Source organism: Peromyscus californicus, unplaced genomic scaffold (genome assembly GCF_007827085.1).
Source record: "Peromyscus californicus insignis strain IS unplaced genomic scaffold, ASM782708v3 Scaffold_8__1_contigs__length_139910024, whole genome shotgun sequence".
In the NCBI taxonomy this organism is placed as follows: domain Eukaryota; kingdom Metazoa; phylum Chordata; class Mammalia; order Rodentia; family Cricetidae; genus Peromyscus; species Peromyscus californicus.
In genome coordinates, this window is record NW_026294606.1 from 30,884,524 (window position 1) to 30,911,468 (window position 26,945).

The following is a 26,945-nucleotide window of genomic DNA, read 5'->3' on the forward strand; positions in this document are numbered from 1 at the left end:
GGTTCCTGGTGTAAGACTGAGACCTGAAGTCAGGGGCACAGTGCATGGAGAGACAAGCTGCAGAGGTCTGCAGAGGGTCAGGTCTTATCAAATAGACTACCAAGAGAAGAATTGGCATCATAGTTTAGGTAGCTTTGTGTTAATAACCTTGGTTAGAATTAGCATAGTATTTAGGCTGCTTTGTGTTAATAACCTTGGTTAGACATCTGCAACTCTAACCTTGTGCATCTCTGTAAAGTTTTTAACTTATGATCCATTTACAGAAACATTCAGTCTAGTTTGAAACTGCTCTGAGGTTTTAAGTCAGCAAAATGTATGTAGCTTTTCTTAGATTGGAGAGAAATTGTTATTTTCTTATGTTAGTCTGAGTTGAAGGAACAAGGCACACCTTTAAGTTCTACAGTCCTCCAGGGACAATAGATCTAATTGTGAAGAATATCCTAGTATATTTTTTATAGATCAAAATTATACATACTAGTGAGAAGTCATCTTCCTGACCATCCATGGATATATGTGCCCAACAGATGGAATACATACATGAGATAATGCAGTGGGAAAACACCCATAGCTGTTCTTAGGAATGAAATGAAATGGCACATGAGAGAAATTACAGACAGGAGCAACTGATCATTTACAGTCAGTAACTCCATGTCCTTGGCAGGTGGGGCTCCCCATCAGAGAACATTGTGGGTCTACCTGCTGAACATTAGTTGTCACTTGCTGTATACTCCCATGGCCTCTTGCTACCAGCAGCTCTCAGCACCTCCCTACTACTACCTGTGCATCTCTCTATCTGTATTTTAGATTCCATCTGACTATCTATGATTACTATCTGTCAACTAGTTGCTGGCCCTGCCTCCTGACCCAAGGTTGATATGTTTAATCAACTGTGGTGGTATTGTGTTCCCCAAAATATTGTACACACTAATAAATTTATCTGGGGTCAGAGAAGAGAACAGCCACAATATTAAACATAGAGGACAGGCTGTAGTAGCATACGCCTTTAATCCTAGCATTCCAGAGGCAGAAATCCCTCTGGATCTCTGTGAGTTCAAGGCCACATTGGAAACAGACAGGCATGGTGACTCACACCTTTAATCCCAGAAAGTGAGCCTTTAATCCCAGGGAGTGATGGCAGAAAGCAGAAAGATATATAAGGCATGAGGACTAGAAACTAGAAGCATTTGGCTGGTTAAGCTTTTAGGCTTTGAGCAGGACAGTTCAGCTGAGATTCCTTCTGGATGAGGACTGAGAAGCTTCCAGTCTGAGGAAACAGGATCATCTGAGGAACTGGCGAGGTGAGGTAGCTGTGGCTTGTTCTGCTTCTCTGATCTTCCAGCCTTCACCCCAATAACTGGCCTCAGGTTTGATTTAATTAATAAGACCTTTTAAGATTCCTGCTACAATCAACTCCAACACAAACTCGGGGTTCAGAGTGTTATATATCCCACAACACATATGATTGGTGAGAAAACAAAATTTATTTTGAAATGGCTCTTAAGGACTCACAAAATTTAGCTATTACAGTTGGTTGTGGAGAAATACAATACTCTACAAAAGCATAATTTCTGCAAAGAGAACATGTGGTAATCCAAGGTAGTTCTCATGAGAGATAAGTTGAGAGAAAGTGGTAAAGGTCAGCAGTTAGAAGACCACACAGTCTGCACCTGTCCCCAATCCTAACACAGTGATGGGCATATACCTGGTGAGTGGTGGACAGTAAAGCAAAATAAAGTTAAAATGTGCATTAAGGACCAATCACTAGTAAACTGAAGTAGCTGTCATCATCCACAACAGCATTTACTATGATGCAAACAGGTTAAGGCAAGTGATGGGGAGAGTTGAGGAGCCAGGAAAGCACGGCATGTAGAGCTGGCATGGCTTGTCTGTGCAGTGAATGGGGCATTTATTTTGGGTCACCCTAGAAAACTTTGTAGGCTCTCTTGAGGGAATTGTTTGCCTCCTTTGTTGTTTACACAACCAGAAACCCAACCACTCTGTGATCCTGTGACCTGGCAAAGGGCACTGATGAATGTCAGGATAGGAGAGAGGAATGTGGGCATCCGAAGATCAGGCTGAAAGGAAGAAAGTGCCCTCATCTTGGAACATGGGTTCAACCTATATGTCCATCCTCACAGGGTTGTAAGAGCTGTGAAGATGATGAATAGAGAACTGTTTCCCACATAGCAAATGTGTCTTTATGGAGACGAGAACCTGCCACAGAACAGGAGGGTGTTGGTTTCGTTGTGCTTGATGAAGAAAAGGAAGGGGTGGTCAGCACAAAACCTTGGGTCACCACGAGATGAATCACAGCTTATATTTACCATGGTAGAGGCTGCGGCCTCAGTGCCTTCTTCATTCACCTCCACAACACATTCATGAACACACTCAGACACACACAGGTTTCTCTCCAGAGACATTCCTGATAAGTCAGCTTTGCCCCCTTGGAAGACATCCACCATTCCCAAGTGTTGAAACACAGACTTCATGTCATAATTCTCTTGCAGTTTAAATTTTGGAAGGAAAACCCCAACATCAGTGCTCCTCATAAAGTCTGGTTTGGTCCAGGATGTTAACTTCTCAAAAGTGAGATTGTTTTCCACCTGACAAAACAGAATTAGAGACTTTGAGATTCAAATTTGAGGTCTTAACTCAGAGGCTCATAGGCACTTCCCACTCACAATACCCTCCAACATTCTACAGGGGGACCTGACAATTCATGTGGCCAGGTAGTGTGATGATCCCCTGTCCTGCAAGCTTGTATGAGGCTTCACAGATGGGCATGGAAGAGAAGTAGCCGATGGTTGGGAAGACCTGGCTGTCCTCTCCTAAATCATTTCAGAGGCATCTTTTATTCTGACAGATGTCCAAGCCCTGGTAATTATGGTTTGGGTTGTGTTTGCTTTTGTTTTCTTGATCTAGACTTAGTTTTGAAGATAGTACATAATTGCAACTGTTTTTAAAAAGTGGGGGGAAAAAAAGGACTTTTGGTGTGAGCCACACCAGAACGAAGGTCTATCCAGGGTTGGATTCTATGCATTTTGTGGTCTGTTATGGCTTTCATGGGAACTTTCCCCCAAAGGCTCACATACTGAACCCTTATTCTGAAGCTGGCAGCAACATTTAGTAAGGCATCTATAATTTAGACATGAGGGGGTCTAGCAGAATGAGGAAGTAGTTACAGAAGGTGTACCTATGAAGGTCATCATTGGTCCTTTGTCCCTTCTCCTTTCTCTGCTTCCTGTTTACTAAGAGGTCTGTAGTCTCTGTCATTATAGAAACCATTGATGGGGACAGGTAACTTGAAATGAACCCTCTGAATCTGTGATCCAACATAAATCCTTCCTATCCCGGGTAATTCATGGCAGGCATTTTGTCAGTGACAAAACACTAACACCATAGATGCCACAGTGAGGGAGCTGGATAGGGAGAGCCGGGGAGCTGTTTTGCTTACAAAGATCCCTTAGGTCATGCATACTCCACGGCCCACTGTTCAGAGGATGGCTAACACACTGTGGGGTACCCTGCTGCAAGGAAGACCAAGATGTGTCATAATGCTCTGCCTGACTCTGTCCTCCTCAGCTGCATCCCTCCTCTTCCTCTTGGTTTGGGTAAAATGCAATATCTTTTCTGTCTATTTTATGTTCTCAGATACTAAAAGAAAATACTAAGGAAGGTCATGATATGGGTTATCTTTATTTTGGGTGGTTATATACCAAGCCAATGTGTAGAGTTCATTGTCTGAGTTGTCTTCAGTTTATCCTATCAGGTAGCCATCTCCCATTTAGTGATGAAGCTATGTTCTGTTTCAAGGTCACACAACCCACAATCGGAGTCTCAGACACAGCTTTAGACCCAAAGCCCAGCACTTGTACACAGCTCTAAGCTGGGTACCATCTACTCAAATGGCAGTTGCTAATCTGCAAACACTGCTTTCTGTTCTAATGAGAATGGACACTGGATTCTTCTCATGGGCATTGAGAGAGGTGCCTCACCTTGCTGAGGTCCACACCATCATCTGGGAGCAGGACCATCAAGCTCAGCTCCATGCCATCATAGGGCATCACCAGCACCTGTGCCTGAACTTCTTTCACGTAGGCATGTTTAAATATGTCTTCCTGATACATCATCTGCACTGGTCTTTTCTCCCTCTGAACAGAAGAATCCAGAACATAAAAGATATTATTGAGAGAGGTCAGAGGGTTTCCAAACGAGTGGAATTTAACAGCAGAAGTGTTTTTAGCACTTACAATGAAAACACTATTCATGGTACAGTGAACACTTAGTCAATATCTGCCAGCCTCTTCCTGCTATCATCAAAATATTTGAGTGCAAGCAGATATGGACTGTTGTAGATAAGATTCTACAGTTGTGATGAAACCTAACCGACTTGGGAAGGGAAGAGTTTACTTCATCTTACAACTCTCAGATCACATTCCATCACTGAAGCAAGTCAGCAGGAACTCAGGTAAAAAACATGAAGAATGCTACTTATTGACTTGTTCCCCATGGATTTCTCAATCTGTTTTCTTACATAGCTCAGGACCATCTGCCCAGGGTTGGCACTACCCACAATGTGCTGGGCCCACACCAGTCATGAATGAAGAAAATTCCCAACAGACTTGCCTCTAGGTTAGTCTTATAGTGGCAATTTCTCAGTGCAGAGTCCTTCTTTTCAAATGTCTCTAGCTTGTCTCAAGTTGACAAAACAACAACCTGGACAGGGATTAACTCAGGAAAGATGATGTGTCATCCGGCAACAAATGTGCATTTCAAATATTAATATTTTAAAGTCCTGCTTGGGTCTAGAATGTTCCACAAAGGCTCATGATCCAAAGCCTTTGTCCACAGGGTAGCACCATTGGGAGCTGGACAAACCTTTAGGAGGTAGGGCCTATTGGGAGAAAGTTAAGTATTGGTGGGGGGAATGCCTGAAGAAGATCTTTGCACTACAACCCCTTCCTGTTTCTCTCTTTTGCTTCCTGACTGCTGTGAGGAGAACAAGCCCCCACCATGCATTTCCTCCATGCTGCACTGCATCACCACAACCCAGAGTGATCGGACCAACTGACCCAGACTGAAACTTCTGGAACCATGAGCCCAATTAAATATTTCCTACTTTAATTTGGTTATCTCACAGGGTTTGCTACGCTAATGGAAAGATGACCACCAGCACACCAGAAATAGGGTTTCCACCATTTAATATTGTCAACCATTATATCTAAGGCAACAGCAAAAGCAATTGTAAATGACAGAAAAGCTCTCATAAACTAGACGGAGATATTTTCATAGTGGTATAAATGGGACTACAGACAGATAGATCCTCTCAGAAAACAGCCTGGAAACAGGAGCACACATGCTCAGAGGTTCACGATGGGTCACAACCTTCTAACCCACCACAGAGCAGAGAGCTCCAGAGCACAGACACTCACAGGCTAGGGCAGAGCTCCATCCTGACAGCCCAATAGGGAGAAGGAAAATCCCAGTTAAATGGCAAGAAATTGGGGACTGTCTGGACTGATCTCCATGCATCTTTGTGGTGCATTACAGTCTGATGACCCATCACAGGTAGATAGTTCTTTTCAACACTTTAAAAGTTAGGGGCTGTCTGGACAGATTCTCATGAATATTTCTATGATTAATCCAGTTTTTTCTGTTATGATAGTCCAGAGGTATTTTTTAAACACAGAAGTGGGCTGACCATCTGGGAAGATTTTAATTACAGTGGTACATTAAACATAAAAATTTGCTACAGACCACCCATAATGAAGATTAAATTACTCAATAAAAGGACTTATTTTTATAAAGTTTTTTAAAACACCCAAAATAAAAACATAGTAAGGAGTGTATCATTCATGATGCTCCAAACCACATCAAACTATATTTTTTATAGGTATAGGGCAAACAATTCTAATATCTACTTTAATTCAAATTATAATCCAATTAAGACTGAAGTCTTAGTCACTCAGTTTCAATATTAGAAAGTGATAAGAACTGTTTAATAATGATAAATTGTGCAATAATTTTACATGATTATTTTAATTAAAAATAACTCTGTTACATAAATATTCATATGTTACTTTCTACTTTGCCTCATGTTCCATACATATATTATACTATGCTAGCAGCTTAGTTTTGCTATTCTAGAACATAAGGAAAATTTAATTTCTAAAATGAAGTAGGAACAATGGTATTATGAGAAATTATCAGAAGCAGTAAGAGCCACCAACAGGATGTAAAATAACACAGGGAAAAAATACTCTTCATTCCTATCATTTTCTACAGTTTAACCTTTCATTCAGAAATATATTTCAAATGGTTTTCTGTGCTTTCCTGTTCTCTTTCTTTCTGGGCTGAGGATCAAACCCAGCACCCACACAGGACATGTGATCTCTATCAATGAGCCCAGAGCTACACATTCACAATTACACCCTTCCATGCAATCTCTCCACCACACTGTTACGAACCTTTGGACACTGTTCCTTACCTGGTTTATTTTAAAGGGCATTTCCCTTGTGCATTCTTTGTCAAACTCTTTTTGCCACTTTCCTTTGAAATATAAGGCATTGACAAGAACCAGCCTGGTCTCGGAATCAACTGAGCCACCCGACAGCAACTCTGGAATTTTCCCTTTTGAGGAAGCAGAGATTCATTTAGGCTCATGTTATACACGTGTGAGAAATGAACTGATCTGACATCTGGGCAGATCCAAGCATCATGTTTTCAAGTTTGTGGAATGTGGATAGACATATTAAAAAACAAATCAAAACAACATACAAACACCCATTTTTGACTTGATGTCATGCACACGGAAGAGCATGGCTAATGTGTGGATATTGAAAATTTTTCAAGTCTCTCAAGGAAAGCAGGTTTGGGAAAAGCAGAAAAAGTGACTCCAGGATGAAAAACAAAGAAGCAGGATATGTGGAAGGGGTCACAGGGCACCAGACTTTCCACCTGGGTGCTAATGTTGGTTGCCATCTTGATTGGGTCTGGAATCAACCAAGAGACATGTCTCTGGGCAGGTCTGTGAGGACATTTCCCAGAAAGAGTAACTAATGGATAGGACGCTCTTCCAAGGAACCAAAGGCTTCCTGTGCTGCCCTGATATAAGGACTGAGAGGGAAGCAGCATTGTTTGGTGTGCCTGCCTCAGTCCCTGATGGTGAGTGCATCAACACTGTTCACATCTCTGCAACTGGGATTTTCAGCTGACACTGGAGCCCATATGGACTAAGACTAGTGACTTTCCAGAAACGTCTAGGCTTTTCATTCCCACTGACTGGTAAGGTCTCCAGCCTCATAGACTGAGCAGCTACCAGATTCTCAGGCTGTCCATAAGCCAATGATCAGTAGCTGATTACCCAGCCTGTATTGTGTGTGCCATTCTATTAAATCCCCTTAGTAAAATTCTTTTCCTCTAGAGCACTCTGACTAATACACTGCTGTGAAATACAGCATCTCATCTAGTACTCTGTCATCATGCCCGGCTCTACATACTACAGTATGTCAGACACTCAAGTACAGTTACTAGTTTGGAGGATGTATTACTATTCTGCACTTCAGAGACCCATCCATTCCTAGAGGAGATAATGCAGGTAGAACGACACATTCTCTTCTTCTCTATTAAGGAGTATCCTTTCAATGATCAAGACAATCCTTGCTAATTTATGACATCAAGAGTACATAAGAAGTAAGGACTCCAACAAAAAACTCATAAACAATTGCTGAGGTGTTAAGAAATTATTCTCATTCTATTCTGTCTGTCTGTCTGTATCTTTCTTTCTCTCTCTCTTTCTCTCTATCAGCAGAAATAGGAATATACCTAGTGTTACAGAGACATCTGAATGGTTTAATCATCAATGATCTCAATCATCTCCAAGACCAATGCTGAAACATGTCATCTCTGAATTAAAAACAATTAAGTTCAACCCCCATTGGGTCAGTGTGACTAAACAGCCCTTACAGAGAAAATCAAGTCTAGCTAGTTTCATCAAATGTAAGTAAGGGATCTGAAGCAGGAAATGTGGAAGCAGAAACAGGACTCCTCTTCAGAGGTAAAGGTGGTGTTGACTGAGGCAACAAAGACTGTAGGAGAATCCAGCCCAAGGGCAAGATTATGGCCAAGGTCTACCCATGTATCTCCGTCTCAGAGATGGTGGAGTCACCTGGCCTGCCAATGCAGACCACCCCTGTCTTCTAATGCAATCTGTTAGACTGGGAAATCAGGCCCATGAGTACTCAGGACATTTGTATCAGCCCCTCCCTCCTAGAGAAATACACAAACAACTCTGTTTTAAAGTCTGAGTGTCTGAGTAAAATCTCCATGAATTCACTGAGGTCCAAATTATATAATGTGACCTAGCTGGTCTGCATCCCTTTGACTCTGAAATAACTGTAAGATTAGTCAGTGGTGGGGGAGAAGGGAAGTTAAGAGAAAGGAGAGAGGGTAGAGGAGGGAGGGATGGATGGAAAAGACAAGAATGTGGGATGTGAAATAACTTGAAATCCTGACCTTCAGTCTGTTTGGAGACCCATGTGTTTATGTGTTTCCGGGACTCCTCTGCTGCTTTGACAAAGGACAGCTGCTCCAGCTCTGAGTGATAGAACTGAAGACAGGACTCCTTAAAGGTCTGGAGAGGAAAATGTTCAGGTAACATTACAAAATATAATGTCAGCAAGCTTCCCTATCATCTGAAAACTATGGTATTAAAAAAACAACCAAACTTAAAATGGGTGTGTATATCACTTTAAAGAACAAACATTTTTTTGGTACTAGGCCTTGTAAGTGGGAATAACCACACATGAATAAATTCAAAATTACATGAATAAATAAAAATAAAAATATTTCTGATTTGAAATATTTCAAGATAACAATACAGAACTGTGATCTTTGGGCAAGATTCCGGAGTTGAGTCTCACTATGAAGCCCAGGCTGTCCTAGAACTCAGGACCTTTCTGTCTCCGTCTTCTAAGTTTTTAAGTGCAGGTAATAGAGATGTGAACAATGACAATGACTAGAACTTGATCCTTAATTTTCCCAAGTTTTCTAGGGTCCTTCCTCTGTGATCTATAGCAACAAGTATTTGACTACAATTGACATCATTCTACTGATACCACTTACTGGGAGGAATTCACAAGTGCTCTCTGCAAAGAGCCTGTTGGCCATTCTAAGCGAGTACTTTCTGTTGGGCTTGTTCAGGTTACTGAGCAGCCCCTGGAAGCCTTGATGAACATCTTTCTCTGTGTTTAAACCAAGTGCCTGTGAAGGAATAGAATAAAATATTATGAACTCAGTGATGAGATGTTGTGGTTGTAAATAAAATTTTCAAGCTGAAGAGTTACTCAGGTAGTGAGGTAAGGGAGGCTCTGATGCGAAGCAGGTTGGTATTGAGACAATTAAAAGCAGGAATTAGCTTTAATTGCTAATGAATAATTACAAGTCTATTACTCTAAAAATAATGCAGGTCTTCGCAACCCATGCCTCAAATAATTTCAACAACTTTTTTTTCCATTGTAATATTTGGGACTGACCCTAGCTCTAAACAAATGCTAAGCAAGAGTTTACCACCTCTACCACTGAGTTATGCTCACAATGCCTTCCCTCCACCTTTGAAAAAACTTTTCATTTGAAACTAAGTTGCCTTTGCTAGCCTTGGACTGGGGATCCTCCTTCCTCACTCACCTTAGTAGCTGGAATTAAAGCCCTGTGCCACATGGCTAGCATGAATCTATCTGTGCACCATTTTCTAGGTAAGTCTGGTCAAAATTTTGAGAGTTCCTCCAAGTTATTATTCTGGAAAGCTCACTGCCCTGAAAGAAGTCCTGAGGTAGGGGTCAGGGTAGAGAGATGGCTCAGCAGTTAAGAACACTGGCTGTATTTCCAGAGATTCAGTTCCCAACATCCACATGGAAGCTCACAACTGTCTGAAACTCCTGTTCCAGGGACTTTCAGATCCTTGTACAGACATAAATGTGGGCAAAACACCAATGTGCATAAATTAAAAAGAAAAAATTTTTTAAAGAAGGAGGTCTCACAGGATTAGACTGGCTTCTTTCCACTTTGGCCCCTGCCCCATGAAACAGTGTGTGCACATTCCTACCCTCCCTTCTCAGCAGCCCTTAGGCAAGTGAAGCAGGTATGGGGTGACAGACAGCTTACCTGAGACATCTGGACTGCAGTGTCTCCCTTTGCCCCCAAGAGGACCATAGCTAGAGCAGAGGAGATGCTCATGGGAGAATAACAGACATTTTTCGAAGGGTTGCTTTCACAGAGCATCTTTAAAAGGTGGATGGCAAAGTTGCCATTTGCTTCAGACAGAGTATTCATGATGCAGAGTCTGGAAACAAAGGAGAAATGGTACTCAACATACACTGAAGGTTCATTGACCTGACTCAGGGGAATCTGGGACTCTACTCTTGGTTCTCATTCAAAGCTCAAAAGTGCTTAAAATTGGACTTTAAAATTCATTCTTGGTCACAGTTCTTCCAATCTTAGGATTATTATCTATGTGTGGTCATGACAGCAGACCAAACTAGCGTCTGTGTCATCTGCATAGGTAGAGGTCAGATCATCAGGACTGCACACACAGGACACTGTTGAGAGAGGGGGTCTCTAGTCTCCTTCCATACACACCAGCTCCTCTCTGAAGATGGTGGCCTGGAGGATAAATAGGAGGAGGAGGAAATGAGGAAGGGAAGAAGAAAACAGACATGAGCATCCAGGTCCTCTAGCCTGGCTTCAGCAAAACTGCATTCTGGGTCTGCCTGTGAAGACTCCTGTGAGATGTCCAGGTGTGCATTAGACAGAGTCCCTGCATTTGCAGCTGCTACAGGACAGACATGGAGATGCTGAATGAGACCCAAAGACAGGCTGGTGTCACCAGCTCTGCTAGGAGCAGGGAGCATCCACCTGCAGTGGCTGCTCAGGAGGCTTTGATCAGGCAATGGCACCAGGCTGTTTCTCTGTGGAGCATACCTCACTCCCAGATGAATAGACAGCTTGGCTCAGACTAAGTGACTGCTCCTGCCACAATATCCCAAATCTGAGTCCCTGCACATCCCATGGCTCTGCTCTGACTGTCATATGACCTTTGAACACTGGAAGTGTTTTCCAGAGTGCTTTCTACAGTGCTTAAATGCAGATCAAGTAGCCTAGGGAGTCTTAGAACATCACAATCCATACTTCTTCCCTCTCCCCTGACAGAAGAACACAGCATCCTGAGATTGTGCCCAGATCCTGTGACTCTTCCCCATAATTCCCCTAAGGCTCTTTAGGAAAGTTGGGGCGGCTTTATTTAAATGACTGGTCTTCTGGTTGGTCTTCTCATCTGACCCACCGTGTGACCCCTACACTCCTGCTCATCCTGATGTCCCTTTAAAGTTGCTTCTGAATCCTTGAAGTGCTGTTTATTCCACCCAGAAGGACATCTACCCCCTCTCAATCACTGAGTTCAAACTACTCACCCTTCCCTCCTTCACTGGGGCAGGGCAACCTCAGGGCCTCTGCTCTGCCACCTAGTGACTCTGTCCCAGCCAGTTCTGTCATCACTCCTAAGTGCAGTCCTTTCTCTTGCTGACTGTGTCTCCACCACAGCTGGAGCTCTCTGAAGACACAGTGTAGTGACATGGTACAAGGGGGCCTTGATGGGTTGGTGCCTCAGCAGGTGCTGAAGATTGATGCTGTTCTGATACTTCTGCCTCCAACCATGTGGAGACCTGGGCATAGACTGGTCCCTGTCATTTTTAATAGATTCAAAAGCTGCTTGGTGCACTCAGATATGATTTATCCTTCTCAGATCTCTGATTCCATTTGACAACCAGGTTTTGCTTAAGCTGCCTTCTCAGTTCTCTATATAAAATTCACAGGTCTCCCTCTCCTAGGGCTACTACTAGGTCTAGACAGAATTTACCTTGTTACAGGACCAGAAAAACTCACGAGAGCAGATTTCAGTGTAGTTTTTTACTATTGACTGCTCTCAGTATCTCCTGGATAATCAGATAAAAGAAACAGCTTCAAGGTTTGTCTATATGAAGATAGGAAAGCTGTCTCACTTCTGTTCCCTCTGATGATGGTTAGGGAAGCCTCCCTCCTCCTCCGCTCAGTCAACCTCTTCATTCAGTAAATTTCCAATGCTCATAAATTTACAGATGTTTCATTGCACTTAAGCCAGGAAATGTTCACACCTTTTAACCCAAAGTCATAGCCTTTTGCTGTGACACCAGGATGTAAATCTCCTCCAGCTGTCTGACAGATACCTGCAGGCTCCCGGAAAAGATGCTGCTACTGTGTCAAGATATCGCATTGATGAAAAATAACAGTCTCCAGAGCCCATTTTGACCCCACCCATTTTTGAGCATATTTTGCAGTTTCACTTCTGCCTGGGCTAAGGCCAACCCACAGAGGGCCCTCCAGATACACCAGCCCTTGCACCAGCTCTACGGATGCCAACCACCAACAGAGGATGCCCACTGGAATGGATGCACCCCCACCCCCAGTGAAACAGCAGATTTCATGGCTCATGTACTCCTAAAGAATACATCATCCCTCAATTCACTGCTAGTACCAGCTCTCCAGACTCATGCAGGCACCTACCCAGCTACCAGAACCTGGTTTTGCAAGATGTCCCATAAAGGGCATATCTGCTTTCTTGTCTCACTCATTCACCCTTGCCTCTTCAGTAGAACCAGGACACTTCCGTGTTCCATTCTTTCTGACAATTATCTCTCTTCCTGTGGCTTGCCCCACTCATGAGACCAATAGTAACAATCTTTTTTTTTTCTTCTCCTAGCAACCTGTCATTGATATATTATGCACCCAAATAAACTTATCTGGGGGTCAGAGAACAGAACAGCCACAATATTAAACATAGAGGTTAGGCTGCTGTAGCACATGCTACATCCTCGCATTCTAGAGGCAGAGATCCGTCTGGATTTTGTGAGTTCAAAGCCAGGCATGGTGACACACACCTTCAATCCCAGGAAGGAATGGCAAGAAGCAGAAAGGTATAAAAGGCATCAGGACCAGGAACTAGAGCCTTTTAAAGCTTTTAGCTTTTAGCAGCAGTTCAGCTGAGATCCATTCAGATGACTCAGAGGCTTTCAGTGTGAGGAAACAAGATATGCTGAGGAATTGGCAAGGTGAGGTTAGCTGTGGCTTGTGTTCTGTCTCTCAGATCTTCCAGTATTTACCCCAATACCTGGCCCCAGGTGTGTTTTTATTAATAAGACCTTTTCAGTTTCATGTTGCAGCAACCTGTTTTTTCAGATCCCTCAAGGAACAGAATTGAGATCTCCACGTCTGAGGTGGCCACAATGACAGTCAACTGAATCCTCCTTCACTCACACATCCCTCTGTACATGACCCCAACTCCCAACTTCCTCCTCCCACTTTGCCCCACAATCAGCAGAAAGCAGTCTTGGAATTCAGTGCCCTTATACCCCTAGTTGCTGTCCATCACTCAACTTTCTATAATAATCAACATGGAGGAATGTTGGCATTCTGGCCCGCCCCTTGGAGACCTGCCCTGCATCCTGAAATAAATCTTCTTTTAGGGAAACCCCTCCCTTGTTCTTCCTCTTCCTCCCTCCTCCCTTTCTCACCATGAGGTGTGCACACCTCCACTTTCCCTCTTTCTCTCTGTCTCGTTCTTCCTCTCCCCCTGTCCCTCTCTTTCTCTCTCTATCTCTCTGTTATGATAAACTTATTCCAAGTGAATGCCGTGCCTGGGATGTGAGTGACTTTCCAACCTGTGATACCACCCACCTTGTGTCTGTATGGCGTGTCTTCCTCACCCACTGGGACACTAATGCACCAAGGCTCCTGCTTGCCGTATCATTACACAAGAGAGATGTCTGGCCCTACAATTCTGAGCACCTGGCTAAAGGTGGCATTTGAGGATGTCCAGTCACCATGGGATCACTGATTTTATAATTGGAATGAAGAGAGCTAGGACTGGTGGAGAGCCTGCTGATCTAAAAGGGCCCAGAAGTAAGAGACATTATTTTGCAGACCCGTGAGAAGATGGCAGAGATAATCAAATGGGCTATGTTGTAGGATATGAGGGGAAGCAGGACAGAGGGCAGTGGAGAAGGCCCCTGAGACCCTGCAGCACCTATGCCTGACTGAGATGGGTCAATAAAGCTTCAGGACTCCAGCCCTAAGACCAGCCTCACTACCACTGACCACTGGGGTTTCTAGAGAATCAACTCTGTGAACGCCCACCAGAAACCACTTGCCCTCTGTCACTTTTGCTAACCCTCAGCTTCTGGACATTCCCCTGGACTCAGGCTGTACCTTCTAAAGCTTGCCTCTGCCACTCCCACAGCCTTGGACTGAGCCAGTAGCCCTCACTTGCCAACTTCACAGCCTCCCGAAGCAGTGTTCAAGGCTAAATGCTCCTGGAGTGCAGCTTAGCAGCCTGTCCTGTTCAGGAAGACCCTTTATTCACTGCAGGGTGCTGACATCATGCTCAGAGCCCCAGGCCAGAGGAAGAGGGACTGGCCTGACCTCATCCAGCTCTGTCCTCTAAAGGGTGGGGATGGGTGGGGTTTAGTGAACAACTGGTCCCCTGAGAAAGAAAAAACTAGTAGGAGCGTTGGGTCTCTGGATGACAGGGCACAAAGGGAGAAGATTCCCAAGGGTGCCAGAGCACCTGGTGGCTGTAGCTGATACCATGTCTCCATCCATGCCAGGGACTCAGCTGTGAAGGTATTTACTCCAGGTGTCATGTTAGTTCTGCACTACCATAGACCCACATGCAGAATCCTGGTGCTAACTTCCAGAAGAGACATTTCCAACTGCTGGGGTATAGATGCTCCACTGGAGGACCCCTCCTTGCACAGTGACAGAAATAGACACTGAGGCAAATTTGTACAGGATATCTAGTCTTACTTCCTTGCACAGGGCACACTATATTTGCACAGCTCAAAGAGAGACCTCCTCAAATTTGGAATCTTAGGTGTCTCACCTTTAATGTTTTAGACTAAAATAGTATATTTTATGTGTGTGAGTGTTTTGCCTGAGTGTATGTCTGTACACCAATTGCATGCATGTTGTCCACAGAGGCCAAAAGACAGCATGAGATCCCCTATACTGGAGTGTTTCTTAGATCCTGGAGTTGTTTCTCCACCTGGCCATGCTGAGGGTAGCTTAGGAACTATATCCCAGGACAGATGTATTTATACCTTGTTCCCAAGGTTCTCATTGTCTTTTAAAGCACACATTGAGTGCCTTTGAGTATACTCATGAAGCTATATGACAGTCATCACCATATAATCCCTGACTTTCATGTTTACTTCTGATTGTCAGTATCCATTCCCCAAACCCACCCTCCTTTCCTATCAACCAGTAATCCATTTTCTGCCTGTATTTGCTAGTAATGACCAATTCTTGTGAATTAAATATGTGGCCTGTGTGAGGTCTTCTTTTACTAACCTGATGTTTCCAAGGCTCATCCTTACTGTTTCAAGGGGCCCATGATTGGGGTGAGGGCCACAGACATGCTACACAATGCCATCTACAGCAGGCAGAGTGTTTTTCAGACAGCTGAACTCAGGTCAAGCCGCAGTTCTTGACTTTGCCACAGAAAGGAATTTCAGGAAGAGCCAATATAAAGTAGAGCTGGATTTATTAAGAATAAACAAATATATATTTAAACACAGGTAATATATAAAGAGAGTCCATGTAGGAAAAGAAACGATGAGACACACCTAAGCATGCAAGTGTCTCAAGGGAGAACATGGCTTCAGTGTCTCAGCAGTACTACACATGTGATTTTAGTGATTCTGAAAAGTTACGTCCCAAAATGTTGCTAAGGGACCATACCTTCCCTGTCTTATTTAATGGAAGTTCACGTTCTATTTGTTCAGTTATTTAAGGACAAGCATTTTAAACCTCAATAATTTAAGCTATATGAGACCAAGATACATAAACAGAGCTTCAACATAGTAAGATGCCTTCTGGAACAGGACCATTAGAAACTTCACAGACACACAAAAAGCTCACACTGTCTTCAGAATCACACATGTAGTTCTCCCCAAGGTCAAGTTTCCAATTGGCTGAGCCCGAGAGCTCACTCAATTTCACACTACCTGTGACACACTCTGTCTAGAAATCTCTCCTCTCCATGTGCTCTCCTTCCTGGCTTATGGATGGCCAGCTTTTCACCAATCTCTTCCTCCCAGAAGCTTCCTGGTGCCATTGGCTTCCCCAGGGTACTCACTTTCTGCTGCTTGGCTCCAAGTTTCCAGAGAGGCTGCTCACACCCCTTGTCTTCTGACCCTGACCCAGCAGGGAGTGACAGCAGTTGAAGGGACAGAGGCTTCTGGCTTTCTGTCTCATCTTGCTTGAGGGAAGGTTGGCTTGCTTACGTGCAGAATCTGCTTCCTCAGTCACCCTGTGTTCTCCACCCCAGAGGGGATTTCATCCGTCCCTTCCTCTAGCTTGTCTAGCTCCTCTGCTTTGACAATCACTTCTGACCATTTCCTGCCTTAACTTGTGTTCTTAGGGACACTTTTCACTTTGGTCCCACATCACCGACGCAGGTGGGCCATAGTTATTGTTCCCTTTGTCCTGTGTCCTGTGACACAGTTTCTCCTTCCTGTTCAGCTTCTCCCTGTTTCTCACCCCTGCTCCCTCCAGAGCCTTCCCTGTCATCCTCCTCTTCATTCTCCTCCTTTTAAAGGTCATAGTACTTTTTGTCTGGAATGTTCTTTTTCTTTTCTTTTCTTTCTTTCTTTTTTTGTCTTTGTATTTCTATATGTAGTCTATTGGAAAATGGGCCTTCCGTTTAAGGCTGAGGTCACTGTTAATAGTACAGATCTCACATACTTCTTTTCAGTATCTACTTCATCTGCCTTAGGTAAGTCATTGGTGTCATCTCTGTACTTCCTGCTTGATGGCATGTGGTTTTCATTCTTCTCCCCGTGGAGAATCCTATGGAGTCAAAATGTATCATATTGTTCCTGTTTGAAACCCACAGGACTGTAGCAGTTGCCCCCACACTTTAGAAAGTGGTCCCAAAATTTCTGCTGGGTCTATTCCTGCTCATTGACAAAGCCTCAATTTCCCTTTCAGAATCATTCCGGAATACATTTCTACATAGTTCTTTAAATATTTACTCTGTTTGTGTGTTTAATTATTCATTCTGAGACAGACAGTATCTTATCTCTGCATAAGAAATCCGGTGGGAAAATGAGTCGAAGGCAAAGTAACTAAAATACAGTCACGCTTTGGATCCGAGCAATCCACGTGTGTAACTTCTAATTCCTTTTATACCAGAGCCAATTCTCTTTCCCAGCCTCAGTTGATAATTTTTTTGGAACACTGAAGCTATTATAAGCTTTTAAGGTTTGAAGTAAATTACTTATGACCTGAGTGATTAATCCAATTGTGTGCCAGTTAAGATCGCCTAGCAATTTTTGATAATTAGTAAGAGTTTGTAATTGATCTCTCCTGATTTGTACTTTCTGTGATCGAATTTCCTGGAGACCTCTTTATATCCTAGATAACTGATAGACTCTCTTCTTAGTATATTTTAAGGAACGCCTTTTAATAAGCACCAAGGCAAAAGTCTCTTTCCATCATCAAACTTTTTTTTTTTCCTGAGGTATCTGCATCTGAAACAGACAGTAAGATATCATCCATACAATGATAATTTTAGATTGAGGAAACTGTTTACAAATTATTTCTAATGGCTGTTGAACAAAATATTGACAGAAGCTGGGGCTGTTCAACATTCCTTGTGGAATAACTTTCCACTTAACCTTTTTAACAGGTTGAGCATTATTACCAGTAGGCATTGTGAAGGCAAATTTTTCTTTATCCTGTTCTTGTAAAGGTATAGTTAAAAAAAGCAATCTTTTAAATCACTGAGTATAATAGACTATTGCTGGAATTCTAAATGGTCTTATAATAAAAACCGTGACCCTGATATTGGGATAAATGCTGAAAGATCAGAGAGACAAAGGAACAAACCACAAGAGAAACTTCTTACCACTACCAATCCCATATCCACGAATCCTCTGACTGAAAGCTTCTGAGTCCTCAGCCAAAAAGCCTCTAGTTCCTGTCTCCTCACACCTTATATGCCTTTCTCCACTCAGCCATATCACTTCCTTCCTAGTGCTGGGATTAAATGTATGTGTGCTTCCCAAATATTGGTAGCAAAGGCATGAGATCTCAAGTGCTGGGATTACAGGTGTGTGCCACCACTGCCTGGCTCTGTTTCTCTCCTAGACGGAATCAATCTCATGTAGTTCAGCGTGGCTTTGAACTCACAGAGATCCAGATACATCTCTGCTTCCTGAGTGCTAGATTTCAAGGTATGTGCCATCACTGTTTGGCTTCTATATTTAATCTAGTAGCTGGCTCTGTCCTCTGATCCTCAGGCAAGCTTTATTTGATATACAATATATCACCACAACAGACCATCCCTTAGGTAATAAAGAAGGCAAGGAAATTCCAGGCTGTAAAGCAACCATTGGTTAGATCACCTTATTTATGGCTCTTAAATCTGTTAACAGTCTTCGTTTTCCAGATTTCTTTTTAATGACAAATATAGGAGAAATCCAAGACCTGGTTGATTCTTCAATATATTGAGCATTTAGCTGCTCCTATACCAGCTGTCCCAGTACCTGTAATTTTTCTGATGTCAAAAGCAATTGTTCCACCCCAATAGGCCTGTCATTTAATCACTTTAAAAATAGGGTTGTTGGTACCTTTGAAAGACCAACAGATGTTACGTCCCAAAGTCCTGTGTTATATTTCCCATCCTTAATGTGGGAAAGATTTTTCCTTTTAATACTACTAAATTCTCTCTTTGAGGACTTCTCACGTGTCTTAGCAAATGTGGCGGCTTTTCAGTCTGTCTGCAGCTGGCATGATTTCTCTTTTCATGTGGTCATGCCACATGGAGCATCAAAATGTTGTTTTTTACTAAATCACAATTGTTTGATTTTACCAATAAATACTTGGGATCCAGATGCTGTGGTGAAAACCTGCAGGGTCAGAGAGGCAAAGAAAGCACACAGCTGACTCTCCACCTCTGCTGACATGCCGGAGGAGAGACCTTTCTTCTACACAATCTCACACAAGACTCCTCCAGCTCAGTCTCCCTCACTTCTATTTCCTGTGTGTCTCTCTCTCCAACCTCCTGATTCCATATTACTCTCTCTATTTTTTTTGGTTCACTTCCCATCCACTGGTTGCTTGCTCTACCTCTTGAGCTATGGTTGACTTTATTTGATCCTTTTGCAACTAGCAGTAAGCTCTTGGATTAAAGGAGTGTGCTAGGGTTGAGGTACACCATAACTAGAAACAGGTTTTTCTAGTAAATAATACAATCTCAAGGTTCACAGTGTGATCAAATATTCGGCAACACATCTCCAGTTGGATATAAACTTTGGTTATTTAATGCAATAGCACTGCAGCCCGAAATGTATTTAAGTATCATGGAAGAAGTCTATGTATCTATGGAATCAGAAGGCAAGGATCTCCCAATAAGCTCACTAATCTTACAACTACATCTGTGTACTTCCTGGCAAGAATTATTTCAACCTTTCCTGTTGCATCATGCCTGGGTTTTGATGTACTAAGGAATTTTACACTTATAAGTATAGTTAAAAAGATATTCAAAATTAAAACTTCAGTTGCACAAACAAAATTTTATTTGTAAAAACTGGTCTGTCAGAAGTGAGAGTTCCTGAGGGACTGCAAAAAGATAGAGTAGAGTCAAAAAGAGAGGCCAAGAAGCAAGTAAAACCATAATGTAGAAGACGATGAAACAAGCAAGAATGCATACAACAGCATCAACAATCCAGATAACGACTGGAGACAAGAGCCTTGCCAGCAGCCCAGCCACCAGAGCCAGATCGCTGAGACCCTGCTGCGGTTAGACAGTGAATCAAGGGGAGAAGCAGGTTTGGGTGCAGATGATGGACAGATGGGAAGACTCAACCTGGTATAGGGAGAATGAAAGACAGAGAGAGAGAGATTGAGAGAGAGAAGAAAGAAGCCATAACAAACTCAAAATTACAATGCACTAGTACAGCTAGGTATTACTTAAGCAGAGTAGTGATGCCTCATGTCACACTCTTCTACATTCTCCTTTGCCTTGTAAGCAAACATTATTTATATAAACAAAGTTCCCTCTATTGAAGACTTACTACCCAGCACTTCCTGCAGCCACCTGACCTTCCTCTTGGTCATATTCTGGCTTCCAGGAACAAAGCAGTTTTCTGCACCACACCTTCCCTGCCATGATATGTCATGCTGTCACAGACTCAAAAGCAAGGGTGCCAGTGAACCTTAGAGAGAAACCTCCAAAATCAATCCAGAGAAGTACCATCAATTAGCTGGAGTGTTCTGTTGCAAGAATGCAGAGCTGACTAACATTGTGAAGTTAAGAGACTAAACCTGCCTCCTATCCTACAGGTAGTAAACTTTTGATAAAATTAGGATTAGAGCCCATGGCTTGGTAGAGAGCACACAGTCACAAACATGACATAAAATCGCTACTGTTTTCTAGTTCTTTCTGCCTAGTGTAGCTAGTATAATTATTGAGGAAAACACTAAATCAAACCTGTATCTTCACACATTCTAAGTGACTTAATCTCACTCTGTTTGGAGGTCACAGAGCTAGATGATGTATTACCACCCTCCCATCAGCTTTTCTTCAGCCACATGAGTTTCAGGGACATGGTCACCTGTTCCGTTGAAAATACTAATTCTTCCTTGCCCATCCAGGTATCTAATGAGTGACTGAAATGGATGCAAAAGCTTTGTCTTCATATAGTGTCTGAAACTTTGCTGCCTTAACCCTTGTATTAGATAGTTCTGCCCAGCTCTGCATGTAATGTGCCAATCATCTGAGTAATGTTCTCTTGTAAAACTGAATCAATGTTAAAGACCTGGACTTGCCTAATCTCTCTCTCCCACTTCAAACTGAATGATACCACACAACTGTCTGACAGGAAATGACAGGCCAAAGAACTGTGGGAGGAGTCCAGGAAGATCTCTCCTATTCCCAGAAATAACAGGATTTTTGCCCTCTCCTCACTGTTCACCTACCTTCTTCTCTACCTGATCTTTTTAAAATAGAGTGTTTTTTTCTTTATTCATCCAGTAGGTTGTAGGCATTTACAGTGTTGCCATGTTTTGTTCATTCATGAATAATGCTGCCATAAATTTTGTGTACTTGGTTTAGATTGGATAATTTCAGCTCTCCTGAAATATATCTAAAATGGAGTTGTTGGGCTCCATGACACCTCCATGTTTAATACTCTGAGAACTTCTTAGATCACTTTCCAAGGCCAGTGCATTATTTTCTTCCTCATGGAGACATCCTTCTTAACACATGTTATTATTTCTCTTCTCTCACCTCTTTTTACTGTTTAAATTAGCCTAAAATATATTAGATAGCATCATGTGCATACAATATAGTAGATAGCATTACTTCATTTTCAAACAAAATGTGTTTTAGGACATTTACCCTTGCCTATCTCCCCAATTCTCTCCTTAAAACCTCCCCCAAATCTCATTTATGCTTTCACATTACAAGTGCTCTTTAGGACCCTATTCCTCAGCCCCACTATTTCCTCTTCTTGATCTCCTTTCTGTCCATACGTACTAAAAGCAACAGCTTCTGTAGGGGGAAGACACTCTGCCTAGCTAAAAATTCACATGGTTCTCCTGTAGAAGCATTTCTGCGGGGTGTTTGTTTCTTCCATCTTTGGAGCTATGGCCTGTGTGGACAAACTCTCTCTGATCTACCCTATTGTTGCCTCTCCATGTGAATTGCAGGCACTATCCCTCCTTCTCTTTCGCATGTCCCTTTGTACACATGTACGTGGGATTACAGAATCTAACCAGAGCTGGAATGGACACTAGAGTCCATCAGCCCACCTTTTCACAAGTTCTGCTGCATAGGAGAATTCCCTGAAAAGCCATTAATCCTTTCCTGTTCTGGGCACTCTTCTTTTTCAGCATACCCTTTTGTAATGTTCAAATCTTTATTTTTTTATGCATGCACTCAGTTTTAGTAATCAACACAATTCAATCAATAAGAAGAAAACAAATATTTTTACATTGAAATTTGCACATATGATCATTTCTTTTCCTTGACTATGACAGGGCAGCCATTATATAGTAGCTATTCTAAACTCATTAACAAAACTCAGACCTCAGTAAGATTAAATTGAGGCATTTATGCAAGAAAATTCAGCTCTCAAGACATAGAGAGATGGCTGAGTGGTTAAGTGCCCTGACTGATCTTCCAGACGACCTGAGTTTGATTTCCAACACACATAGCTCAAAACTGTCTATAACTTCTGTTCCAGAAAACTGAAGTCCACTTCTATTTATCCCACAGATTAGAAGATAAAGACTGCTGACTTAAATAATCATGATCAAATTAATTAAAAGAAGCTTTAATTAATTTGTGTATAATGGCTATCTCTCAAAGGTGGGTTTCAAAAGATCACCTTGCACATGGGTAAGATAAGGGTTTTCATATTTCAGGAGTAGGGGGTTTCCAAATGGGGGATTTGGCAGGCAAATAGGCAGGTTTACAGAAGCAGAACATAAGCATATCAAGTTGGTCATAACAACCTCCTGTAACAAATACATGGCTGCAATGTATTCATAACAAGGTAGTCATAAGAGGATGGTCATAACAATGTAGTCATAATAATCTTTTAATAATAAGGCATGGTTGCCATTTCCTGGAACAGGCAGCATAGAACCATTTATAGTTAAGGTTATAGGTGGAGCATAGCCCAATCCTTGAGAAACAGATTTAATCATAAACAGGAATGAACCTAGTATGCCTTTACTATAAGATAGCTTTTAAGCCTGCCTTAGTTAGAGTTTCTATTGCTGTGAAGAGACACCATGACCATGGCAACTCTTATAAAGGAAAACAATTAGTTGAGACTGGCTTACATTTCAGAGGTTTAGTCCATTATTGTCATGGCAGGACATGTGGCAGCATACAGCCAGACGTAGTGATGGAGATGGAGAAGAGAGTTCTAAATATGGATCTGCAGGCAGCAGGAAGAGAAAAACACTTGGCTGTCTTGAGCATCTAGAAGCTCCAGTGACACACTGCCTCCACAAGACCACACCTGCTCCAACAAGGCCACACCTCCTAATAGAGCCACTCCCTATGGCCCTTGGGTGCCATTTTCATTCAAACCACCACTTCGTCCAAGATGGAGGCAGACTGTTGAATCATTCCCTCCATTGTCTTATGTTTCCCTGTCAAATCCTTAATAAGTCCTTAGCTCTATTCTTATCAGGGTGGGAACAAAATTTGTAATGCCTCAAATTTTGCATGGGATGATCACTTATCTGTTTTGTTATAGAAAAAGAATAAAATTTTAAGGCCATATAATTTCTATATGCTAATAAGTACTGTAGGTAACCATTTTGTCCCCTTTGCCAAGGAGTTTCCTTCTTGATCTAACATTCCAGTTGTCCATTGAGGATAAGGGGAAATGTATTCTCTTTTGTAACTGCTTCTCCACTGAAATTAGGGCACTGTTGTCAGGGCCCAAGAAAGCTGGAATGTTACTCAGGGCAAGTAGGAGATTAGGGCAATTGGTATTCATCAGTAGTATCTGGTTTGCTGACCCAGCTGAAGATATGAGGAGCAATCACATCAACTAGACTGTTTGCATCAGTTTTCAGCAAGTTCAGGGCTTTCCAGTTTTGTAGGACTACCAGTGGCTGGCATGGTGTAGATCACCTTGGAGCAGTTTGTAGTCCACAGCTGATTCCTTGATGGTATCTACCAGCTGAGTGGAACTCTGTCAGGATAATACAGACAGAAGTTAAAATTTAAGAACTCAAAGGAAACTTTTATATTTGGAGCTCCCCATTTGGGAATAGGCAATAGATAGGGAAGCTTAGGCTGTTGATTTACAGGAGTATTTATCTGGAGTCAATTTGACCTGTGATGTAAGTCTCATGATTTTTTTTGTGATTCCTTGAAATTATATTACCATTTGAAACCCATATTGTAGAAAAAGCAGCTGAAAGGTGTCTATAAAACAGCAGGAGTAGACTAATGCCTTGGAGTCATAGCAAACACTATGAGTTTTATATTTAGAAGATATATATTTTATTTATATTAGTCTATATTTAGAAGAAAGCCAGAGAAAATTTAAACTCTTGAGCTTGTGACTGATAATAGTATCCAGTACTTTATCTGCTAATCAGAATTTTATTGATTTGTGTTAAATATTTGATTTTTGAAGTCTTAGTATAAATAATAGCATAGAGAAGGAAAGAAATATGAATCTTTTTATCTTCTTTATACCTCATAACTTTATAATTTGTGTTTATACACCTTAAAAATTTTTGTAGATCCTCAGAATATATGTAAACTCTAAATCCTTTTTTTCATCTCATCATTTATCATGAGACGTAAGTGATTGACTACTGAGAGAAATTATTATAAAGTATGTTCCTTTATATAAAGAAACAGTAAAAAGTTATTTGAAACAAGTTTTGCCAGTTTATTTTTATCAGCATGAAGTCTGGCAAGTAGGTCTCTGTCTTTCTCCACAGGAGACCTACAGCTCTAAAAAAGTGAGGCCTGGAGCCTGATTTAAAGGAACTACCAAGACAGCTGCAGCCTTGGGGAAGGAGCTGGTGTGCTTGATGCTGTTAAGCTGACAAAGCTACAGTTACCCTAGCCTTCAGTACCATCAGAGATCTGAGAAGGTTAAATAATAGGAGTTTGGTAATGTTCCTTCTGTTTCTATTTTGTGGGACAATTTGAAGAGTATTGGTATTAACTCTTCTTTGAAAATCTGGTAGAATTCTGTGTTGAAACCATCTGGTCCTGGGCTTTTTTTGGTTGGGAGACTTTTAATGATTGTTTCTATCCTTAGGGGTTATTGGTCTATTTAAATAGTTATCTGGTCTTGATTTAACTTTGGTATGTGGTACCTATCCAGAAAGTTATCCATTTCTTTTAGGTTTTCCAATTTTGTGGAGTACAGGTTTTTGAAGTATGACCTGATGATTCTCTGGATTTCCTTGTTGTCAGTTGTTATGTCTCCCTTTTCATTTCTGATTTTGTTAATTTGGATGTTCTCTCTCTGCCTTTTAGTTAGTCTGCATAAGGGCTTATCTATCTTGTTGATTTTCTCAAAGAACCAACTCTTTGTTTCATCGATTCTTTGTATTGTCCTCTTTGTTTCTATTTTATTGATTTCAGCTCTCAATTTGATTATTTCCTGGCATCTACTCCTCCAGGGTGACTCTGCTTCTTGTTTTAGAGCTTTCAGGTATGCTGTTAAGTCACTAGTGTGAGATTCTGCCAACTTCTTTATGTGGGCATTTAGTGCTATGAATTTTCCTCTTCACACTGTTTTCATAGTATCCCATAAGTTTGGGTATGTAGTACATCCATTTTCATTGAACTCTAGGAAATCTTTAATTTCTTTATTTCTTCCTTGACCCATTGGTGATTCAGTTGAGCATTATTCAGTTTCCATGAAATTGTAGGCTTTCTGTAATTTTTGTTGTTGTTGAAATCCAACTTTAAACCATCATGGTCTGATAGAATACAGGAGGTTATTCCAATTATTTTGTATCTGTTGAAATTTGCTTTGTGACCAAGTATGTGGCCAATTTTAGAGAAGGTTCCATGGGGTGCTGAGAAGAAGGTATATTCTTTTTTGTTAGGGTGGAATGTTCTGTAGATATCGATTGAGTTCATTTGAGTCATAACATCAGTTAAGTCTCTTATTTCTCTGTTAAGTTTTAATCCCGCAGATCTGTCCAGTGGTGAGAGTGGGGTGTTGAAGTCTCCCACCATTAATGTGTGGGGTTTGATGTGTGATTTAAGCTTTAGTAATGGTTCTTTTATATATGTGGGTGCCTTTGTATTTGGGGCACAAATGTTCAGAATTGAAACTTCATCTGGTGGATCTTTCCTGTGATGAGTATGTAATGTCCTTCTCAATCTCTTTTGATTAATTTTAGTTTGAAGTCTATTTTGCTGGATATTAGGAAGGCTACAGCAGCTTGCTTATTAAGACGATTTGACTGGAAAGACTTTTCCCAGCCTTTTACTCTGAGGTAGTATCTATCTTTGAAGTTGAGGTGTGTTTCTTGTATGCAGCAGAAAGATGGGTCCCGCTTTCATATCCATTCTGTTAGCCTGTGTCTTTTTATAGGTGAATTAAGTCAATTGATATTAAGGAATATTAATGATTAATTATTAATTAATAACAAATGATTGTTAATCTCTGTTATCTTTTGGTGGTAGTATGTGTATTTCTGTTCTTTGGCATTTACTGCTGTGGGGTTACCTATTGCCTGTGTTTTCGTGGGTGTAACTGACTTCCTTAGGTTGGAATTTTCCTTCTTGTGCTTTTTGTAGGGTTGGATTTGTGCATAGGTATTGTCTAAATCTGGTTTTGTCTTGGAATGTCTTGTTCACTCCACCTATGGTGATTGAAAGTTTTGCTGGGTATATTAGTTTAGGCTGGCATCCATGGTCTCTTAGTGTCTGCATTACATCTGTCCAGGTCCTTCTGGCTTTCAAAGTCTCCATTGAGAAGTCAGGTGTTATTCTGATTGGTTTGCCTTTATAAGTCACTTGGCCTTTTTCCTTTGTTGCTCTTAATATTCCTTCTTTATTCTGTTATATGTTTAGTGGTTTAATTATTATGTGGCATGGGGACTTTTTTGGAGTGTCTAGGCTGTTTGGTGTTTTATAGGCTTCTTGTATCTTCATAGGCATTTCCTTCTTTAAGTTGGGAAAGTTGCTGGGCGGTGGTGGCGCACGCCTTTAATCCCAGCACTCGGGAGGCAGAGACAGGCGGATCTCTGTGAGTTCGAGGCAAGCCTGGTCTCCAAAGCGAGTTCCAGGAAAGGCGCAAAGCTACACAGAGAAACCCTGTCTCGAAAAACCAAAAAAAAAAAAAAAA

General features: G+C 41.7%; 1 protein-coding gene across 1 annotated transcript; it reads right to left on the reverse strand.

Moving 5' to 3' along the window:
• Positions 1 to 1,589: 1,589 nt before the first annotated feature.
• Positions 1,590 to 10,332, reverse strand: LOC128103798 (serpin B9-like). Its single transcript, XM_052728446.1, has 6 exons — positions 10,162 to 10,332; positions 9,124 to 9,261; positions 8,515 to 8,632; positions 6,488 to 6,630; positions 3,996 to 4,151; positions 1,590 to 2,603 (listed from the first exon to the last, which is right to left on the reverse strand). Exons 1-6 carry the CDS (start codon positions 10,327 to 10,329, stop codon positions 2,199 to 2,201), a joined length of 1,128 nt encoding a protein of 375 aa, XP_052584406.1. The 5' UTR covers positions 10,330 to 10,332; the 3' UTR covers positions 1,590 to 2,198.
• Between the last annotated feature and the right edge of the window lie 16,613 nt (positions 10,333 to 26,945).

Bases quoted from the DNA above. Each gene is read 5' to 3' on its own strand.
- LOC128103798 (XM_052728446.1), bottom strand. From the start codon at position 10,329: ATGAATACTCTGTCTGAAGCAAATGGCAACTTTGCCATCCACCTTTTA. The intron at 6,631-8,514 runs GTCAGGATTTCA...CTTCCTCAAAAG, and splicing joins GGTCTCCAAACAGACTGAAG to GGAAAATTCCAGAGTTGCTG. The intron at 2,604-3,995 runs GTGAGGCACCTC...CTGTTTTGTCAG, and splicing joins ATGGTGTGGACCTCAGCAAG to GTGGAAAACAATCTCACTTT.